Source organism: Antechinus flavipes, chromosome 2 (genome assembly GCF_016432865.1).
Source record: "Antechinus flavipes isolate AdamAnt ecotype Samford, QLD, Australia chromosome 2, AdamAnt_v2, whole genome shotgun sequence".
In the NCBI taxonomy this organism is placed as follows: Eukaryota; Metazoa; Chordata; class Mammalia; order Dasyuromorphia; family Dasyuridae; genus Antechinus; species Antechinus flavipes.
Window position 1 is genome coordinate 370,405,098 of NC_067399.1, and position 18,939 is coordinate 370,424,036.

Sequence of the window (18,939 nt, forward strand, 5' to 3'; positions counted from 1 at the left end):
GCATTATTTGTATTGGAGCAAAGCTGGATGCATTTCCAAAAACATCAGGGGTGAAATAAGGACACCCATTATCATCACTATTATTCAATATTGTACCAGAAATGTTAGTTTAGCAATAAGAAAAAAAATTAAAGGAATTAAAATAGGCAATGAGGAAATTTTTTTGCAGATGATATGATATACTTAGAGAATCCTAGAAAATAATCTAAAAACCTACTTGAAACAACAAAGCTTTTAGCAAAGTTGCAGGATATAAAAATAAATTCACAAAAATCATCAGCATTTTTATGTTACTGACAAAATGCATCAGCAAGAGATAGAGAAATTCCATTTAAAATAACATAGACAAAAAAAAAAACACCCTTGTTTACCTGTCATGACTCAGGAACTTTATGAACACAATTACAAAACACTTCTCACACAAATAAAATCAGATCTAAACAATTGTAAAAATATCACTTGTTCGTGAGAAGGCTGAGCTAATATAATAAAAATGACAATTCTATCTAAACTGGTCTACTTCTTCAGTGCCATACCAATCAAACTGCCAAATAATTATTTTAGAGCTAGAAAAAAATGACAAGAAGATTCATTTGAAAAACAAAAGGTTAAGAATATCAAGGGAATTTATGATTTAAAAAAATACAAAGAATTGTGGTCTAGCAGTACCAGATTTTAAAAATCTATTATAAAGCAACAGTTATGACCAAAGAAGAACTAGAGAACATTATGAAATGCATTAAATTAAATTGCATTGATTACATTAAATTAAAAAAGGTTTTGCACAAACAAAACCAATACAAACAAAATTTAAAAAGTGAAGTACAAAGCTGGGGAAAAAATTTTTACAACCAGCATTTTTGATAAAGGCTTCATTTCTAATATATATAATTGTATCAAATTTATAAGAATACAAGACTTCCCCAACTGATAAATGTCAATTTTCATATAATGAAATTAAAGCGTAGTGATATATTAAAAAAAGCTCTAAATCACTATTCATTACAGAAATGGTATGGGATTCTGGTAAGAGAGAGTAGTACCCCAAGGCCACCTTGACCTTTGATGAACAGTAAGTTTTTTGCCACATTGCAAAAACACCTTTGTTGAGCAAGGAGCACTGATTTGTGATCGTGGGAACAAATATAAGCCGAGGGTCACAGCCAGTGACTACATGAACAGGGATGCCCGAACAGGGCTTCTCACCTGTGAACTAGCTGTTCAATTTCTGGATTGGTTCTCTTCCCATTGGTAGATACTATACATTCGCAATGTCCACAAGCTGCTTTTCTGAATGGCAATTGGGGATTATCTACTGTTCACACGCTGATCACACTTGCAAAAATGTATATCAACAAGGCTGTACTGCATAATAAACTGGAGCTCTTTTCACATCCTAAGAGTCTCCCGCCTCATTCATCTCACCTCCAAGATCAAAGGGTTCATATGCCATGAGCTTTTAAAAGACAGCCGCAACAACTGACACTGGGAACAGGAACAAGAATCTGAACCAGTGTGCCAGAGTGACCACTTCGCAGTCAAGAACTGCTATGTGATCAAGACAACCTCTACAAGGACTCCAGAGGGGGAGCCCACCGAATTTCACTGTTTCTGGACTGGGCAGAGTGCAGTGGAGAGTGGTTAAGTAACCTAATGGGGCTGAAAATAGGCACCTTACTCCCTTCAGACAGGGAAGCATATGTCAAGACTACATATAAATGTATAAAAGAGCAGGGGTGCACAGTTCAATTAGGAGACATTAGGAAATTCCTGGACATTGCTCACAAAGCTTACATGGTTACCTGAGGAAGGCTATTATAATTGTGATAGATGGATTGTGTTTGGTGAACAGCTCACCACCTTTGATAAACAATGCCCAGGAAAAATACAAAATAATCTCATTAAACAAAGTCTGAAATCAAAATCAGAAAAGGAGGTCAGGAAAACTTACACTTGGAGCACAGACAAGTCCATCGCTTAGCAGTAGATGTCCCTCTCCTGAGCCTGAGGAGGATGATAGTAAATGGCCTCCCCCACCACCACCACCACCACCGCCTTCAGCCACACCTTATTGTTGTGTCTATCCAGAACTACAGCCTTTCAAAGACTCTCCTAATGTAAAAAATGAAATAACTGAGGAAAAGCAGGATCAGAAATATAAAACAAAGATCACAGCGACACTTAGTGGACAAAAAGGAAAAAGTAATCAGGTACATTCTTTACTTTCACTTCAAAAAGTTTTGTAGCTGGCTAGAGATCAAGGAAAAGACATGGAGGAGTGGAAAGAATTATATCCTATCATAGAGGAAGATGACCCTTTGAACCCAGGAAGAGAAGACACAGACATGAACCACTTCCCTTTAAAGTTCTATCCCAGCTTAAGGATTCGGTTCATATGTTACAACTTGAAACAATGTCATGGGCAATTTTGTACCCCAATGATTGGAAAGCACTTGCATGGGCAGCGTTGACTCCAGGCCAGGCAGTGTTCTGGATGACAGAATTTTTAGAACAGACTTGGTTGACTGCCGCTCAAATTGCTCCAGGAGCAAACATGAAGTTATATTTTGAGCAACTTAGCAGCACTGGGGCCCCAAAACCAACTGGGGAATGACCACTCAAGTAGGGACAGATATAAATCAGGAACAGAGGAACAGGTATGCAGCTTTAGACACCAAGGAACAATCACAGTAATAAAACTCAGGAGCAATGATTATTATCACCTACCCCCTCATGCTATTTATGAAGTACTCATTCACCAGTATCAAAGAGGAAAACAACTAAAACTGCTTGTTATAAATCCTCCACAACCCCAGTATTCATTAGCTATCCCAGTCATACAAATATATGAAGACGTGCCTGTGTCTGTAACTATGATTAACACTGACAATATTGAAGCATATCTTAACAAGGAACAATGTATAGCTCAAGAAATAGTCATTCCACCTGAATTTACAGTTAAAATAGAATATAATAATTGTGAATTATCCAAATACAGAGGCCACTGTACAAACATATTTTACAAAGGCTATCACACTCACTCGGCCAATACTAACCCTTACTTTGAATAACCAACAATTTGAAGGATTATAGACAGAGTTGACAGGACTGTGGTGGCTGCTTCTCAATGGCCCTTTTGGCAGAAGCAGGAGGTAATAAGGAGGCTTTGATGTCCACTGAACCAGTAAATTGGCAAAAAGATGAAAAGACAGGAACCATTTTTCCTTTAATAATAAATGGCTTACATATTAACTTATGGGGTAGGGATATATTATATCAATTAGGGATGAAAATTTTAAGAGGGGTCATTGCTGTTGTGGTTTTCACTGATCCAAAAATGACTTGGATTATCAACACACCAATATGGGTGGGGCAATGGACCCTCTGTCCAAAGAAAAAACAGCCACTCTACATCAATTACTATAAGAACAATTAGAATTAGGACATATTGAGGAAACAAATAGCCCATGGAACTCCCTCGTATTTGTTATAAAGAAAAAAATCTGGTAAATGGAGAATGTTAACAGATTTGAGACAAGTAAACTCATTTTTTAAAGACATGGGTTCTTTACAGGCAGTTTGCCATCCCCTAATATGATCCCCATGGAATGGCCCTTATGAATAATAAATATTAAGGATTGCTTTTACTCTATCCCTCTTCGCATGGAGGAAAAACCAAAGAGGGAGATGAAGGTAGGAACACAGAGAATCATTCAAAGGTAACATCCCATTTTCATTAAGAAGGCCCTCTAAGAACATGATAATGAATAAGGGTCCTGAAGGATAGGAGGAACCCTATAGGGTACTAATGTGAGGGCCAGGATATGCTTGTATCTCCAAAGGAGAAAATCTTCAGCAGTGGATTCCCACCAGACATCTCAAAGTTGTCCATAGAGGAAAAGAGGCGGCGACCATCCAACAGAAGACGTGCCCCCAAGACCACTAGCAAGATGCGCTCGCGCTCTCTCTCGCATATATATATATATATATATATATATATATATATATATATATATATATATGCATATATAGATGGATTTGTGTTACACACAATCAGGACTGGCAACAGAGGCCAAAAGGTGGTCTGTACCCACCATGTCCTAGGATTGTTTCATGGAATGGGGTATAATGTGACATACAAGCTGGGTATACAGGAGACGCCCTGTCACAGCGACACCCTCATCCATGAGGGAGGGTTGTAGCAGTGTGTCTACATAATGGATTATCAGGTTGGCCCCACATAAGCCTCCATGGGACACATTTTTGTCACTCAAAAATCGGGCCAGCAGTTTGGCACATGGAAAAACTACTGTTTTTACAATGCCTACTGTTCACACACTGATCACACTTGCAAAAATATATATCAACAAGGCTACAGCATAATAAACTGGAGCTCTTTTCACACCCAATGAATCTCCTGCCTCATTCATCTCGCCTTTGAGACCAATGGGCTCATATGCTATGGGCTCTTAAAAGACAGCCTCAACATGAGATACACCTCTCAAGATTGGCTAAAATGACTGGAAAAGATAATACGGAATGTTGGAAGGGATGTGGGAAAACTGGCATACTAATGCATTGTTGGTGGAGATATGAAATGATCCAACCATTCTGGAGAGTGATTTAGAACTATGCCCAAAGATCTATAAAACTGTACATACCCTTTGATCCAGCAGTGCATCCAGAAACAGAACTACGGAGATTGAATCAACACGTGCTATGTTACTTTTTTTTGGGTTTTTTTTTTCTCTTGTGGTTTTTCCCTTTTGTTCTGATTTTTCTTTCTCAACATGATTCATAAATATGTATTAAAAAGTTAACATACACGTATAACCAGAAAAAAAAAACAATTAAATGCCAGAAATACAGTAAGCAAACAATGAATGTGTATTTTCTGAATGAAAAAAAATCATTCCATTTAGCAATCTAAAAAGCAAGAGAGGGGGAATAAGTTTTTGGCAAAGGAAAGAGGAGAAAACCAGAATAGAAATGATGTGTCGTGTAGATAAAAAGTTTAAAAACAAAGGAAATTGATTGTTCAGATGGATAAAAACAAGGTCTTTAACAAGGGTCAAGGCAATAAGAATAACAAGTAGTGGTTAGAAAATGATGAAGAGGAAGAATCAACAGACCTTAGAAGCTAAATGGCTTAAAAAGAAAGAGAAGGAAAGCAAGGAAGTAACGATAAACTAAAATTTAAATATCAGTGACATGAGAATGGAAAAGAAAGATAGTGGAACTGGTAAAATTGATGTAGACAGAAAGGAAAATGGATTGAGAGGGTAAATTATCATTGTAATTTAGAATATATATGAAAGTGGTAGAACATCTGGGCAGATCTGCAGTAACAATAACTACCTTCCCCTTTTATGAAATACAACAGCACCAACTATGTGTAAGATATTGTGCCAGAAACTGACAAAGATAAAATTAACCCCTGCAAGACTTCAAAACAGGCCTCAACCTCCAAAATAAGGTCAAGAATAAGGGGTTTAGATTTTCCAATTATTCATATATTAAGAGACTAAAAAATGATCAGAATAAGGATCTAGTAAAATAAAAATAAAAACAATAATGAGTCAGAAAGATTAACAGTGAGAGAATAAAATCTAAAAATTTAAGTGATAAGCAAGTATCCAGTAGAAAGAAGTACTCTACTGTGTTAAATGCTATAGGAAATGCTTCCTAAAAGGAAGACAAAAAACTGGCCACTAAAAAATCACTACGTCAATGTATATGAAACTTTTTAAAAACAAAATTGCAAATTACTAATAACTATAGGAAAGAATCCTCCAAATCACTAAGAGCAAGAAATAAACAAAATAAAATAATTCTGAGGTTCTATCTCATTACCATAAATTTGACAAAGACCACAAAAAATGAAAATAGTCAATGTAAAAGAGAGTATAGATGTGGAAAGATGGACAAACTAATATATTGTTGACAGAGCTGTAAGTGACTGGAATCAATCTAAAAAGTAATCTGAATTATGCCAATAAAACAATTAAAATGTTGATATCCCTTTACTTAGAGATTAAAAAGAAAGTCTCCATATATGCCAATATTTATAGCAGTAATTTTTATGATAGGAAAGAAGTGAAAACAAAGTACTTATCCATCATTTGGAGAAACAGCTTAACAATCATGGTACATTAAACTTTTGTGAAATATTGCTGGGCTGTGATAAATGAATAATAAGATAACTATAGAGAAATAAAGACTTAAGTGAATTAGTGCAAAGTACACCAAGTAAATAAAGCAATATATACAATGACTATAACATTATAAATGGATAGACCCACCACCACAAATCAACTAAACGTTGTAATCATATAGAAGTTACAGAATTAAAAGAAGAAGCATTGTCCCAAAGAAGAACTATCATTAGACACTTTATCCAATTCCTTTGCAGGGGTGAGAGATCTACAGGTATAAAATATTGTGTGTATTTTCAGGGCTTTTTTTCATTGCACTGATTGGTTTTGCTATTTTTCTCTTCCCCTTTTTCATCTTGTAAAACAAAGTGCTACTATATTTAATAGCTCTCTAGGAAGGGTAGAGATACACAGGAAATTTCAGGCGATACAAAAACAAAATGTAGCCTTCAAAAAATTATTTAAAAAGAAAGTCAAAATCTGTAAATATGTGTATGAATTGATACAAGGTGAAACGAGCCAAACCAGGAAAATACTGTACACAATATCAATTGTATAATGGTTAAACATGAATGACATAGTTTTTTTCAACAACATAATAATCCAAGACAAGTACAAGGGCTAAGGAGAGAAAATGCTATCTACATCCAGATAAAGAACTAATGGACTGAAATTTTCTTTTGATCTGTTTCTTCTTTCACAACTATGACTAATATGGAACCATGTTTTATATAATTGCACATTTGTAACCTATATAAAATGGTTTAACAGGGAAAGGAAGGAAAAAATTTCGAACTCGAGTCTTATAAAAATGAATGTTAAAAATTATTTTGACATGTAATGGGGAAAAATAAAATACTATTAAAAGAATTAAAAGAAAAAAAGGGAAAAAACCATCACCAGTAAATCTTGAGAGAGGATTTAGAGTAGTAGTGAAGAAAGCTCAATTATCAAAGATTAGAGAGAGTACTGATGAAAAAGTAAAGGCATCAAACAGAGAACAAAAGCCTGAGAAGCATGGCTATGAAAGAGGCTAGGGATATGACAGAAGTAGGATAGGTCAAGAGGTAGACTTGAGAACTAATTATACTCCCAGACAAAAGGAAGGAAACAGCAATATATGCTGAGCAAGAATACATGTTTAGCCTCAAAATAAAGTGTGGACATATTTTTTTTCTCTTAGATATGAAGGAAGTATGAGAAATAGGGATATTAATGGTTCTGGGTTACTATGTGGAGTTGACAGAGACAGCCTGAAGTATTAACAAAATTAATTCTTCAGGCAAGCAGTGAAGGACACTGATGTCTTTATAGTCTCTCCCTCTATGGGGGTTGTGGATAGCCCCATCTTGCTGATCTAGCCAAAAATCCAAATTATGTCAAAGCCCTGAGGTTAAATTTCTTCTATAAATCTGTCCATGGCTCATGCCATCTTTGCTGAATCTTTTTACTAAATCATAGCACTATGCCTCCTGGTGTCTTTCCCCTTCCTACTCCCCTCTCTTGCCTCCTAACTTTTTTAGACTACTAAATTCCTCCATGGATTTAACCTTCCAGCTAAGGGCATACTCCAAAATAATAGGTTAACACCCTTCCACTGTGATAATAGGTTAACACTGTGAATTCCACTAGGGAACTTGTCTTTTCCACTGTTAATTGTTATATGCTTCCTCCAACTCTACTTCATTTTTACCTTTCCTGGTGCCTACTGTAGCTTTTCATTTTATCTGTAATCTCTTCTCCTAAATAAACCTACCTTTTGCCACTGACCAGAGAATAGCCACTGTGAATTCTTCATATGACTAAACCCCAACATTTAGTGTTAAACCTCAAACACATAATTTGGTGCCTGAATATCAATCCAAAATTGCCTACATCAACTGTACCATTTGGTGCACCAAACTGTCTGGGCCTTCTTTTTGCCAAAAAGTAAGAAATGTGCATCCTAATAATTTCTTCCTACAGGTCAACTAAGGTGGGGAATAACTGGGAGTCCAACAATATCTCAGGGTATATTCGTTATCACTTTGCTCATTGGATGGTGGTAATGGGCCTAAAGTAGGGGGAGATTCCAAATAGATCACTCTCTTTTCTGAATATGATTGTGTATAAAACACATATCCCCACTTCTCTCCAGGATACTGGGTGAGTGAGCAGGGGATGCTTAAGAGTAGTATTTTGGTTTTATAGGGATGTTTGCACTCCCAACATTGCAAAGGGGAACTAATATAATATCTGGCCATTCAGAATTTAAAAGCATGTTTTCTGTTTTATGTCTCTGGGTCTATCTGACCTCTCTGAGTCTGTGATAGTCTCTCTTTCTCTTTGTGCTTTAAACTAACTTGTATTTTCTTAAAAGGTAAGCTTTCAAGACTACCAGCTTGAAAAGGGTGACACAATCCTTCTTTAATTTCTCTTCCTTGAAGAGACTTGTGGAATAGCCACACCCTGTGTCCACTTACAAGATGTATGTCCAGCTTCTCAGATTAAAAGTAGGCTCCCCAATACCCTCCTTATGCCCTGGCATCAGCCTCAGTTTCTCTCTTGATGAAGACCTCATGTATCCCCTACCCCCAGAGTCCTAAAGCCCTCCTCGAGGGACTCCAAATATGTAGAACGTTGTGGTCTTTTCAGTTCTCCTTAGATAGAAGATACTAGCAGTTTTCACCTACTCTCTCCAGACAAGAGATTGCCTCCAGAGGCTTGGGGAAATCCATTCGGCTTTTAAAGAGCTTTACCACTTCCCTCCAACTGAATGGACAGGAAAAGAGAGATACAGGACATCCTCATGGTTTGGGGTGAGAATATATGCCATTCATATGGTTCAGGGGAGAGAGGGAAGACTGAAGTCACTATCCTTTTGCCCCCAAGCACCATATGGAAAAAACCCAGGCCTGGGTCCCCATTTCAGGACTCAATTTACTGTCCCCTTAAAACTTATTGGGTTCCAAGAGAATAAATTTGAATGTTGAAAAGTTTCAAAGTGGAGGAAAATACACATTTGAAAAACTACCATTCAAAAAGTTTCTCCCAACAGATGGATCTTTACATTTATATGTGTGTTTAAACTGGAAATCTGATGAAACAATCATTATTAATGGGTGTGTCCTTGTTTATTCTGGGCATGAGGTTTTATAGATATGTGTGCATAAATCCTTGATATTTAAATATTACTACTAGAAATTTAAATTTGATTTAATTTTAAGCAAAAACAAGGCAATTAAACAAAATTCCTGGTAACTTACTCAAAGAAGTCACATGTCTATCTCTTCTAATTGGAGGAAATATATTTATATTAATATAAAATATTAAGTTGCTTTCTAAATTCTATTATTATGCAATTTGTAAAACTATGTGGGATGTATTTTTAAATTGTCAGACCAATGTTCTGAATTTTAGAATTGTCTTGTTTCTCCCTTTAATAAAAAAAAAAAAATTAAGTCCTTCTGAAAGCTGAACATTAGCTGAATCATCTCAGTAAATACTGATTTAATGGGTCCTTTCTGAAACTATATTATTAGGATTAATTATTCTCTTGAGTTATCCAAAATTGATGATTTTAAAGTTAAAACTGGTGTAATTACTGTGTATAGAAAGGAAGGATACAGTGAAAACTTTATCTAGATTAGTTTTATTTTTGGATCAGTAAGCCCTTTCCTCTTCTCCCACCTTCCACATTGCTGGCTGGGGGAAATGAAAGAAAAAACCCAAACAGAATCATTCTTGCTATCAAGGTCATCTGCCCTAGGAAATGAACTTGATATGGAATATGAAAATTCCCACACAGAAAGAAAATACAGGTGACAATTTGGCTATCATTTCTGGAAATTCTTGATTAGTATTTTTTGAATTATTGAAATTGAGGGTTGAAACTGTATACTAGTTATTTGCATAATTTCATGGTTTTATTTTAGATCAGTTAGTTTTAGAATAGGAGAGCATAATTCACCTTTCCCCCCCTCACTGGGTATGGCAGGAAAGTGACTGCTCCTTAGCCCTGGCATGAGTCCTTCCCCCCACTACACTGGTTGGGGGAGGTGGAAAGAATCCCACTCACTAGTTTCCTCTCTGGGTCCTGCCAGTTAAGTGAAATTTCATTTTTAAATTGCTTTCATAAAGGGATAATTCTCATCTCAAGTCTGGTTATTTATTTGTTTTGTTTTGCTGAGGCAATTAGGGTTAAGTGACTAACCTAGAGTCACACAGCTAGGAAATGCTAAGTGTCTGAGACCAGATTTGAACTCAGGTCCTCCTGACTTCAGCTGCCCCCTAGTTATTTATTTTAAAGGAAAATCATTTATGCTAAGCATCTATATCTTTCATCCTATGCTGGAGAAATGAAATTCCTCTTTTCAAGTTTACCTATATGTGAAAAGAAAGCATGGCATGTTAGGGATCTCGGCCCTAACTCCCAAGTGGAACAGGCCTTATGTGACCAGCACTGCCTGTCCTCTTGAATGGTGAAGACTGTGAGTAATGAGGGGCGAGAGCCAGGGTGGTGTGAGACTCCATTTATTACTAAGACTGCAGGTGCTTTTATCATCTTGGTGCTTGTTTCTAGTTATTATTTCATATGTATTCACATCCTAGCCTATAGTAGACACATGATACTCTACAGGAAGCTACACATAGATATGCTGTGGGCATTCCTTTCCTAATAAGGATATTCAAGGTACTCCCCTCTAAGGTCCGGCACGCCTGTCCTGGGAACTGCCCCATTGCTCCTTAGGGTGGGACCCCCTTCCTCCCAGCACCATATTGTTCACCCTTACAAGGCTATCCTCAGATTACCTGAGCAGTTCACTATGCGATGTCCAAGGCTGGCAGGGGGTTTGGCAGGCCCTCTTACAATGGCATTAGAATGTCTGCCACCATATCAGCCCTGATATGGTGATCTTTAATTAAGATAAGCACAATGATTTGTAAGCCTTTTTTTTTTTTTTTTTTAAAGTTTGAAGCTGACATAAACTGAGAATTTTTGCAGGGCCAGATGTAAACTGTATCCCCTTCCAGAGCTCCCAGACCCTGGGTAAAAGCCTGCAAACCTCCTGTTAACTGGTTTCATTCAATTAGAGATCTTGGTTAATCACCCTCTATTGAATCCCCACAAACCACTTCCAGTAGCTCAAACTCCCAAGATAAGTAATCTCTTTTCAATTGGAAATATAGGCCAGGGGCATTGTCAAACTCCCAGTTAAGTAATCTCATTCAATTTTGAATTGAATTGAAGTCCCAGACTGCTAATAAAAGAAAACTCTCAACCCCTACTCTTTGCAGAAGTCCTAATACTTGCCAAAGAAGCTGTCTTCTTAGCAAGCTGTCCTGCCTGGACTTTTGCCCATTGGTGAAATAGTCTCTTCTCAATGTTAACATTTACTAGCTTCCTAAAAGGACCCCACACTAAGAAGTCTATCTTCCTAGCAAACTGGCTTCTCAGTGTCAGTAAATTCCTTTTTGCCACACAGATTTTAGGTTTTCGAATTCTTTCACATAGGACCTGGGCTTCCAATAAGAGGGGAGGTTTCCCACTCCAATTCTCACACCTCATCACAACAACCACTAACCTCATCAAAGCTTCTGGTGTAGGACACTTGGCTATTTGAGAGAAAATTTCTTGGAATTATTTTGATCCATATATGGATGATCCATATATACAAATCAAGATAAACCTACAATCAGAATTACTGCCATCCCAGAAAAATTTAGGAAAACAAAGCAGTTTAAACAAGAAAACATTCCAGAATGGACAAAAACAAATAATAGGAAAAAAAAAGAAAAAATTTTCAAAGGACTTCCAGACTTCCTTAAAGATCCCAAAATTTAGCTCTTCCCAAATATACTTAAATGCCAACAGCCTATAAGCAGTCAAAAATTAAGAAAAACAAATAATATACAAAGAAACATCAATGAAATTCACAAAACATCATAGAAATAAGAAGGAAAAAATACATATGTATGAGCCATGAACACAAAATTATCTACTAGGAAATCGTAGTATAGTATATGAAGACAAAAATGGACAATTTAAAAAATATTTAACTTTTCAAATTTACAGAGCCAATTTTCTAACCTTGGAACTGGCAAGAATACAAGCCGCACAAAAAGCAGGGTTTTAAACAATTCAGATTTTAAAAAATCAAGACAAAATAGTTGTTAAGAAAATAAGAAAACTGTTAGGGAACAATACTTTTTAAAATTAATTCTGCAAAAAAGTATTACAAAGAAAAGAACACAGGGCCAGCCAATGAATTCAAAAATTAAACTCTATCTTAAAAAAAAAAAAGACAAATCCAAGTTATAGAATCCAATATTGCTACTAGCACAGAATAAGCAAATTTGACTGGCAGCTTTTTTTTTTTTAATTCAGGAGTTGGAAGGGACCTCAGAGGCCATTTAATATATATTTTTAAAAAAACACAACAGGATATAACTACTGTAAACATATCCATCAAGTAGTTCCTCCAGACTTTTTCTCTAAATTTTAAATGGAAAAAGAATCACTCTAAGTCTCAAGACATTTCATTATATTATGAACAGCTCTAATCTTGGAAGCTGAGATCCTTTGCAATTTCTACCCACTCTTCCTGGTAATGTGAACTCTAAAGTTCATCTTGTTCCCATTGTCAACATTTTGCACACAAAAGGATGCCAAATTCCCAGGACTATCTTGTTAAGAATATCTAAGATATACTCAACCATCTTATCAAGTTTGTTCTAGACTATTACAGTTTATTGCTAAAAAATCATTTTTGACTTTTGCCTCATGAGCCTTTTCATGTTAATAAAGGGCTCTTGTTACTATAACATCTAACGTGAATTCTTCACATTCCAAACTTCTCTCCCACAACACAACCTGCTATTTCTTTACTGGCACTCCTTTCTTAGACCAAATAAGATAAATCTAATTGCTACTTTATATAACAATCCTTTAATATTTGAAGACAATCATTACCTTCCCCCAGAATCTTATATTCAATTCTTTCAGTCAAGTTTCATGTCAAAGTCCTTCACTATCCTGATTCCCTTCCTCTAGATCACATAGAGTTATAAATGTCCTCTTTAAAATGTGCCTCCTTTTTTTGGTTATTTTTTTTCTCATTTTGTTATCTTTTCCAATCTAATAAGTATAAAACCTTTGCTTTAATTTATGTTCTATTTATTAGAGAATCCTTTCATATGGTTGCTAACTCAGGTCAGCCTCCAACCCCCTCCTCACAAGTTGTGGTCATGATAGGGGTTCCAATGTGTTATCCCTAGGCTTGCCCACTTTCGCCAACTGTAAAGGAAACCCAGTAAGGAATCTCAGGAGGTCTTGGGCATGCCTTTGTGTAAATTTGTTTGCTGAGAACACTGGAACACACTCACAGTAACAGAATCTCAGTAAGCACACAAGAAAGGTCAGCCACCCTTCAGGTGCCTTAGTATCCTTTATTGCAAGCCTGTGTTTACTCCCAGAAACCTGACCAGTCCTTAGCATAGTGCCTTTTTTGTTCTCAATCTCTATATAAAAAACCCCTTAGTGGAAAGTGAGAATTCATCTACGAAGTATTAGGAAGCTCAACTAGCAATGGCTCCCACTTGAGACTTTGAAAAGCTGTGATTATGAATCCTTCCAGACAAGGAATTCAAATGGTGGTGGTGGTTATCATGTATGTTGTATGTTGTTTGTTATTTTGTCTTTATGGCAGCCATCGTGTTTCTAAATTGTGTATTACTTTTGTGCTATGAGTTTCCTCTTCCCTTATGTCTTATTTAAATCAAGGTTCTGAGCAATAATAAACTTGTGTCCAAATGCCTTTAAGACTATACCTGTTAAGTGAGAATTCCAAACCTAGATTAATCTTAGACCAACAATGGTAAGAATACTTGTGAAAGAATGTGCCCCAAGTTTATGGGGAGAATGGTCTGTAGCAAATATTTTTACTATGTTATTTCAATTAAAGCTTTTGATTTTTAATTAGTTCTTCTGGTAGACTATAGAAAAAATTAAACCACCACTCAATGGGGGCTCATAAGCTATTATAACTATTATTTTTTAATATACATGGACACAAAGACCATGCAAAATAATTATTTATACTGGCCAAATTTGGGGAGGTAATCAGCTAAACACATTTGATAGACATTTGAAAGTCTGTTGTTTCTGTTTTGTTTTTTTTTTTTTAAATAATAGTTCCTCACTGCAATCTATCCATATTTAACCAAGAAGCTTTCGCTGTCCTCTGAGGAATGATGTTCAATTTTAATCTTCAGAAACTGCAAAATTTCACTGTTCTAAGTCACATTACAACATAAATTAAAACCACAAAAATCAACTGCATGTTTATATGACACTTAAAATTATATCAAAGTGGAATTAGGAAAAGGTTTTTGTATATTTGGGGATTTGAAAATTATAGATATAAATATGGATAACATATTAACACATGGATAAATCTGTGCAAAGGTTAGTAGGTTGAAAAGAGCATATATACTAATAACTTCATATAAAAAAGAAAATAAAGCCACAGAGAATTTCAACTGCACTCCTAAGAGGAGAAAGCAAATGCATTGTCTCTTACAATTTATTTGGTGTTCAATACAAAACATTATAAATTTATGATGATTCTTATTCTTCATTTGGCATATTTATTTGATCATTTTAGACAGTTAAATTTATAATTAGGTTATTTTTTTTAAAAAATGGAAAAGTTAGGCCATATGTTCTAATAGTTTGAGCATGCAAGGTACAATAAAAGCCTTGAAGGGAAAAAAAACAAAACAAAACCTTGAACATTTGGGAAATAAAACAGGTAATCCATAAGAACAAAAAAATCACTAGCAACAGATTAAGATGGTATTCCAGAATATTACTAAGGATAAAATCAGCTCAGTTTTGTAGCTTCATCCATCAAAGCTAAGAGTGGAAAAACCTGACAGAGACTGTTAGTCTGTCAAATGTTTAGCCCTAATGAGAATTATTTGGTTGGTTAAATCATCTAATTGGCAGAGCATGAAATTCAACAAGAATTTTATTAAGTAGGCCAAGGTATGAAGTCAAGGCTAGGTGTGAAGGCAAGAGAAATAAATGTTTAAGAAAATAAACTATCAAAGGAATCAGTGGTCACTGACAAAAACAAAGTTCCAAGTCAGTACAAAGAATAGAAAAAGTAGAAGGTAAAGATGATTGATTAAAAAATATAAAAACTTAAAAGATTATGGAATCCAATCCTCTTTTATCTTATAAATTGAAGAATAAGTAATTTGAACAAGGTCACTCAGGGTACTTATACAACAAAACAAAAATGTGAATTGAAATTCTCCGACCCCAAATCTAATTTTCTTTCTACTCCATTGTCTGTATATACATTCCCAGTTTCTTATTTGTCTGAGCACATATCCTCATTAGACTAGACTGTTAAATTTTTTCAAGGCTAAATAGGCATTTATTCATCTCTCTTGTACCTTCAGAACCTCACATAGAGTTGTCAACTTTTTTCTTTTACAGATCTGTGATATTATCAATAATTCTGCTACCAAGGCAGTTCAGTGACTTCACTGCAATTTAGAGTCTTGAGTGCCTGGGATACTGACAACTTAAATGATTAGCCTGCATTACATAGCCAGGATATACATCAGAGGTGGGACTTTAAGCACTGCACACACCAAGTAATCTTAATCTGGTATCCATAAATTTTTTTTAATGTTTTGATAAATCTATTTTAATTGGCTTCCTGTTAATTTTGTGTATGTATGTATGTAACATATAACATATATAACAAGTGCCAGAAGGAGCTAATTCATCAAGGGTTCCAGGATCAAAGAGAGAGAGAAGACGTGTCATACAGTGCCAGCATTTTCATCTTGATGATCAGCAAAAAAGAAAAAGAAAAAGAAATCTAGCTTATCAACTCAATGGCTGAATAGAATTGGCTAAAAAAAAATGCAATTAGAAGTCCTTCTAATTCTATATATTCTTTATCTAAAAACTAAAGCTAGCACTTTAAACAATAGATCTGACCAAAGTCCTCAAAAGCCCCTATATCCATGTATAAATGTTTCTTAGAAATAAGAGGAAAAAAACAAATTTTAAAGCTCTGAAAAGTGGCATGCAGTCAAAATGCTTTATATGAAATTCAGTTATTTCATTTACATTCAATCTGTACTTGCATTGTATAGCAATTTGCAATTTTACAAAATGCTTTTGTGTATGTCAATTTGATCCCTTACAATAAAATAAAAACAAATTTTTTTCAAACTTACTTCATCAATGAAGACATGGGTAAATTCTGCCAAACTTTTGGCACCAACTATTTTCTGAAGCAGCACACCAGTGGTCATGTAAATTAACTTTGTGTCTTTGGTAGCTATTTTTTCTAGTCCAACCTAAGAGGGGAGGAGAAAGAAAGAAATAGGAAGTTGACATATTTAAATAATTCACATGCCAAATTACTAAAAACTATTACCACTTCCATTTTTGAGTAAAGCAACTGTTTTGTGTCTTTTATCATCTAGTATAAAATTCAGTGGCAGATTAGAATAAAATTACAGTTCTCAATTCCTCTCTTTGGAGCCTGGTCTACCTAATAATAAAGGCACTATCTATCCTTCCTACACACAATATGTCTTGTTCTGTTGGGGAAATTTTTGTTTTGTATTGTTTAAAGTCTGGCAATACTAAACATTCAATCATCCATTTATCTGGAGAAAAATAAAAAACACTGATTAAAATTTAATTTTTTAAAAAATCTTCTGCTTCTAACACATAAACATCTGGTAGAATTTGAAGGTTTGCAAAATTTCTGTTATACAATTTATATGATATAGGCTAAGGAATTAAAGCAGAAATAAAAATTTGCTTGTTTTCCATAACAAGCTTACCTGATATCCTACCAAACCACCCAAGGTCCAAGATCTCTCTTTACTAATCCATCTTGCAATGCTACTGGCTCCTATTTTCCGTGGTTGAGTAACCACAATGTTGCAGTATGTAGAACGGCGAATATAATAATCTAAGACATACTGAGGAAGCTGGGTGCTTTTTCCACTACCAGTTGCACCATGAATAATTACAACTGAATTGCTTTCTATCAAGGAAATAACCTGAAATTAGAAAGGGCAAAAAAATCAGTGTTGTCTTCAATGAACAAAAATTTAACAGAAATAGAAACTATTATGCATAAAATAGTAATGTATGCCTATAATAACGTAAGACAAGGTTAAAACGAATCTTAAAGATGATCTAGTCAAGGTGCTCTTAAACTTTTGTCATGAACTGCTTTGAGGATCTAGTAAAGCCTAAGCCCCCTTCTACAAATAATATTTTTAAATATATAAAATAAAACATATGGGACTACAAGGGAAACTAATTACATTTCAACACAGTCATCCAAATATTGAAAATCAATGCAAGCCCAAATCATCAAATAAAAATTGAGTTTTAATTTTTCAGTTTATTATTTATACTACAACCTCTCTCCACTGGTAAATCAATATACTTATGGAATATGATTCTTTAGAACCAAAAATAATCTATTAATAGTCTGACTGCCACTTCTAATAAAATTATCTAACACAGGCAAATATCTTTGCGTTATTACATAACTGTTTTATAAGATTATACCAGAGAGATATATTTTATCCAAGAATCTCACTTTTTATAGATTTTTAGCCAAAGGATTTTGAAAAAATGCATCAGAGATGAAAAGCCTCTGATAAAAAGAAACAGAAATAATAGAAGTGAAAATTTATAAAAAGTCAATGAATAAAATAAATTTATACATAGCTTAAGTCCAAAGATTTTATCTTTTAAGTATCTGCATGCATCACACCATACCTTTAAAGATGGTAGTGGATGTTTAGTAAATACATGGTGAATAAAGACATGATACCTTTATTTAGAAAAAGACAAAATTGAGAAATAGCATAGTATTGGTTCAATTAATAATTTTGGGTTTAGGAGTTAAGAAGGGCTGGGTTAGAATTCTGCCTCAGATATTTATTTACTATCTATATGAGCTGAGGCCAGTCAGTTAATCTCTTTGAGCCAATAGTTACCTGTAAAATGAGGGGGGGATGAACTCCATGACCTCTAAGGCCTTTCCCCGCTCTACATCTACATATATTTGTGATTGTTTCTTTATTTACAGAATTATATTTATGTTAAAAAAAAAAAAAGAACTGTTTACCTCTTCCTTACACCGATTTATAGGCAAATCAGGATATTTGTAATTTGTTTCTGGGATAGATGGCACACTGTTTGGTTTACATAAAGGCTTCTTTGGACCTAGGAGTAGGGAGGAAAAAAACAGCAATGAAAAATTTTTAAATGATTACATTATAAATGTTTGCATTATATATGAATACACTTCTCCCTCTCCTTGCAAATTAACACCTTTTCAGTATAGAAGACAACTTTAAAAAGTATGCATTATCTTATTTACAATTTAAACAAAATGGCCTAAAAGTTCAACACATCACTTTAGTGGAACCTTTAATCCTAGATATTAGCACTACGGACTATGTTTAGTAACCCAGTGTAAAAGAGAATTTATCAACTGGCACAAATAAAAAAAAACTATTTGTTTTAATATATAAAATAAAACATATGGGACTACAAGGGAAACTTTGTGAATCAAGAAGTCTCCTCTGGGCAAGTCACTTAACCCTGTTTGATTCCATTTTTTTCATCTATAAAATTGAACTGAAAAAAGAAATGGCAAACCATTCCAATATCCTTCCCAAGAAAACCCCAAAAGGGGTCACAAAGTCAGACACACCTGAAATAACAATTACTACTACTACT

General features: G+C 34.8%; 1 protein-coding gene across 1 annotated transcript in view; it reads right to left on the reverse strand.

Moving 5' to 3' along the window:
• The window catches only part of TDRD9 (tudor domain containing 9), a 173,195-nt gene that overhangs the window by 98,506 nt on the left and 55,750 nt on the right, over window positions 1-18,939 (reverse strand). Inside the window, exons 3-5 of the mRNA XM_051978276.1 lie at window positions 18,323-18,420; window positions 17,016-17,237; window positions 16,398-16,520 (exon numbers count right to left, since the gene is read on the reverse strand). Of these exons, the coding sequence (XP_051834236.1) occupies window positions 16,398-16,520; window positions 17,016-17,237; window positions 18,323-18,420 (443 nt within the window). The remainder of the gene's footprint in view (window positions 1-16,397; window positions 16,521-17,015; window positions 17,238-18,322; window positions 18,421-18,939) is intronic.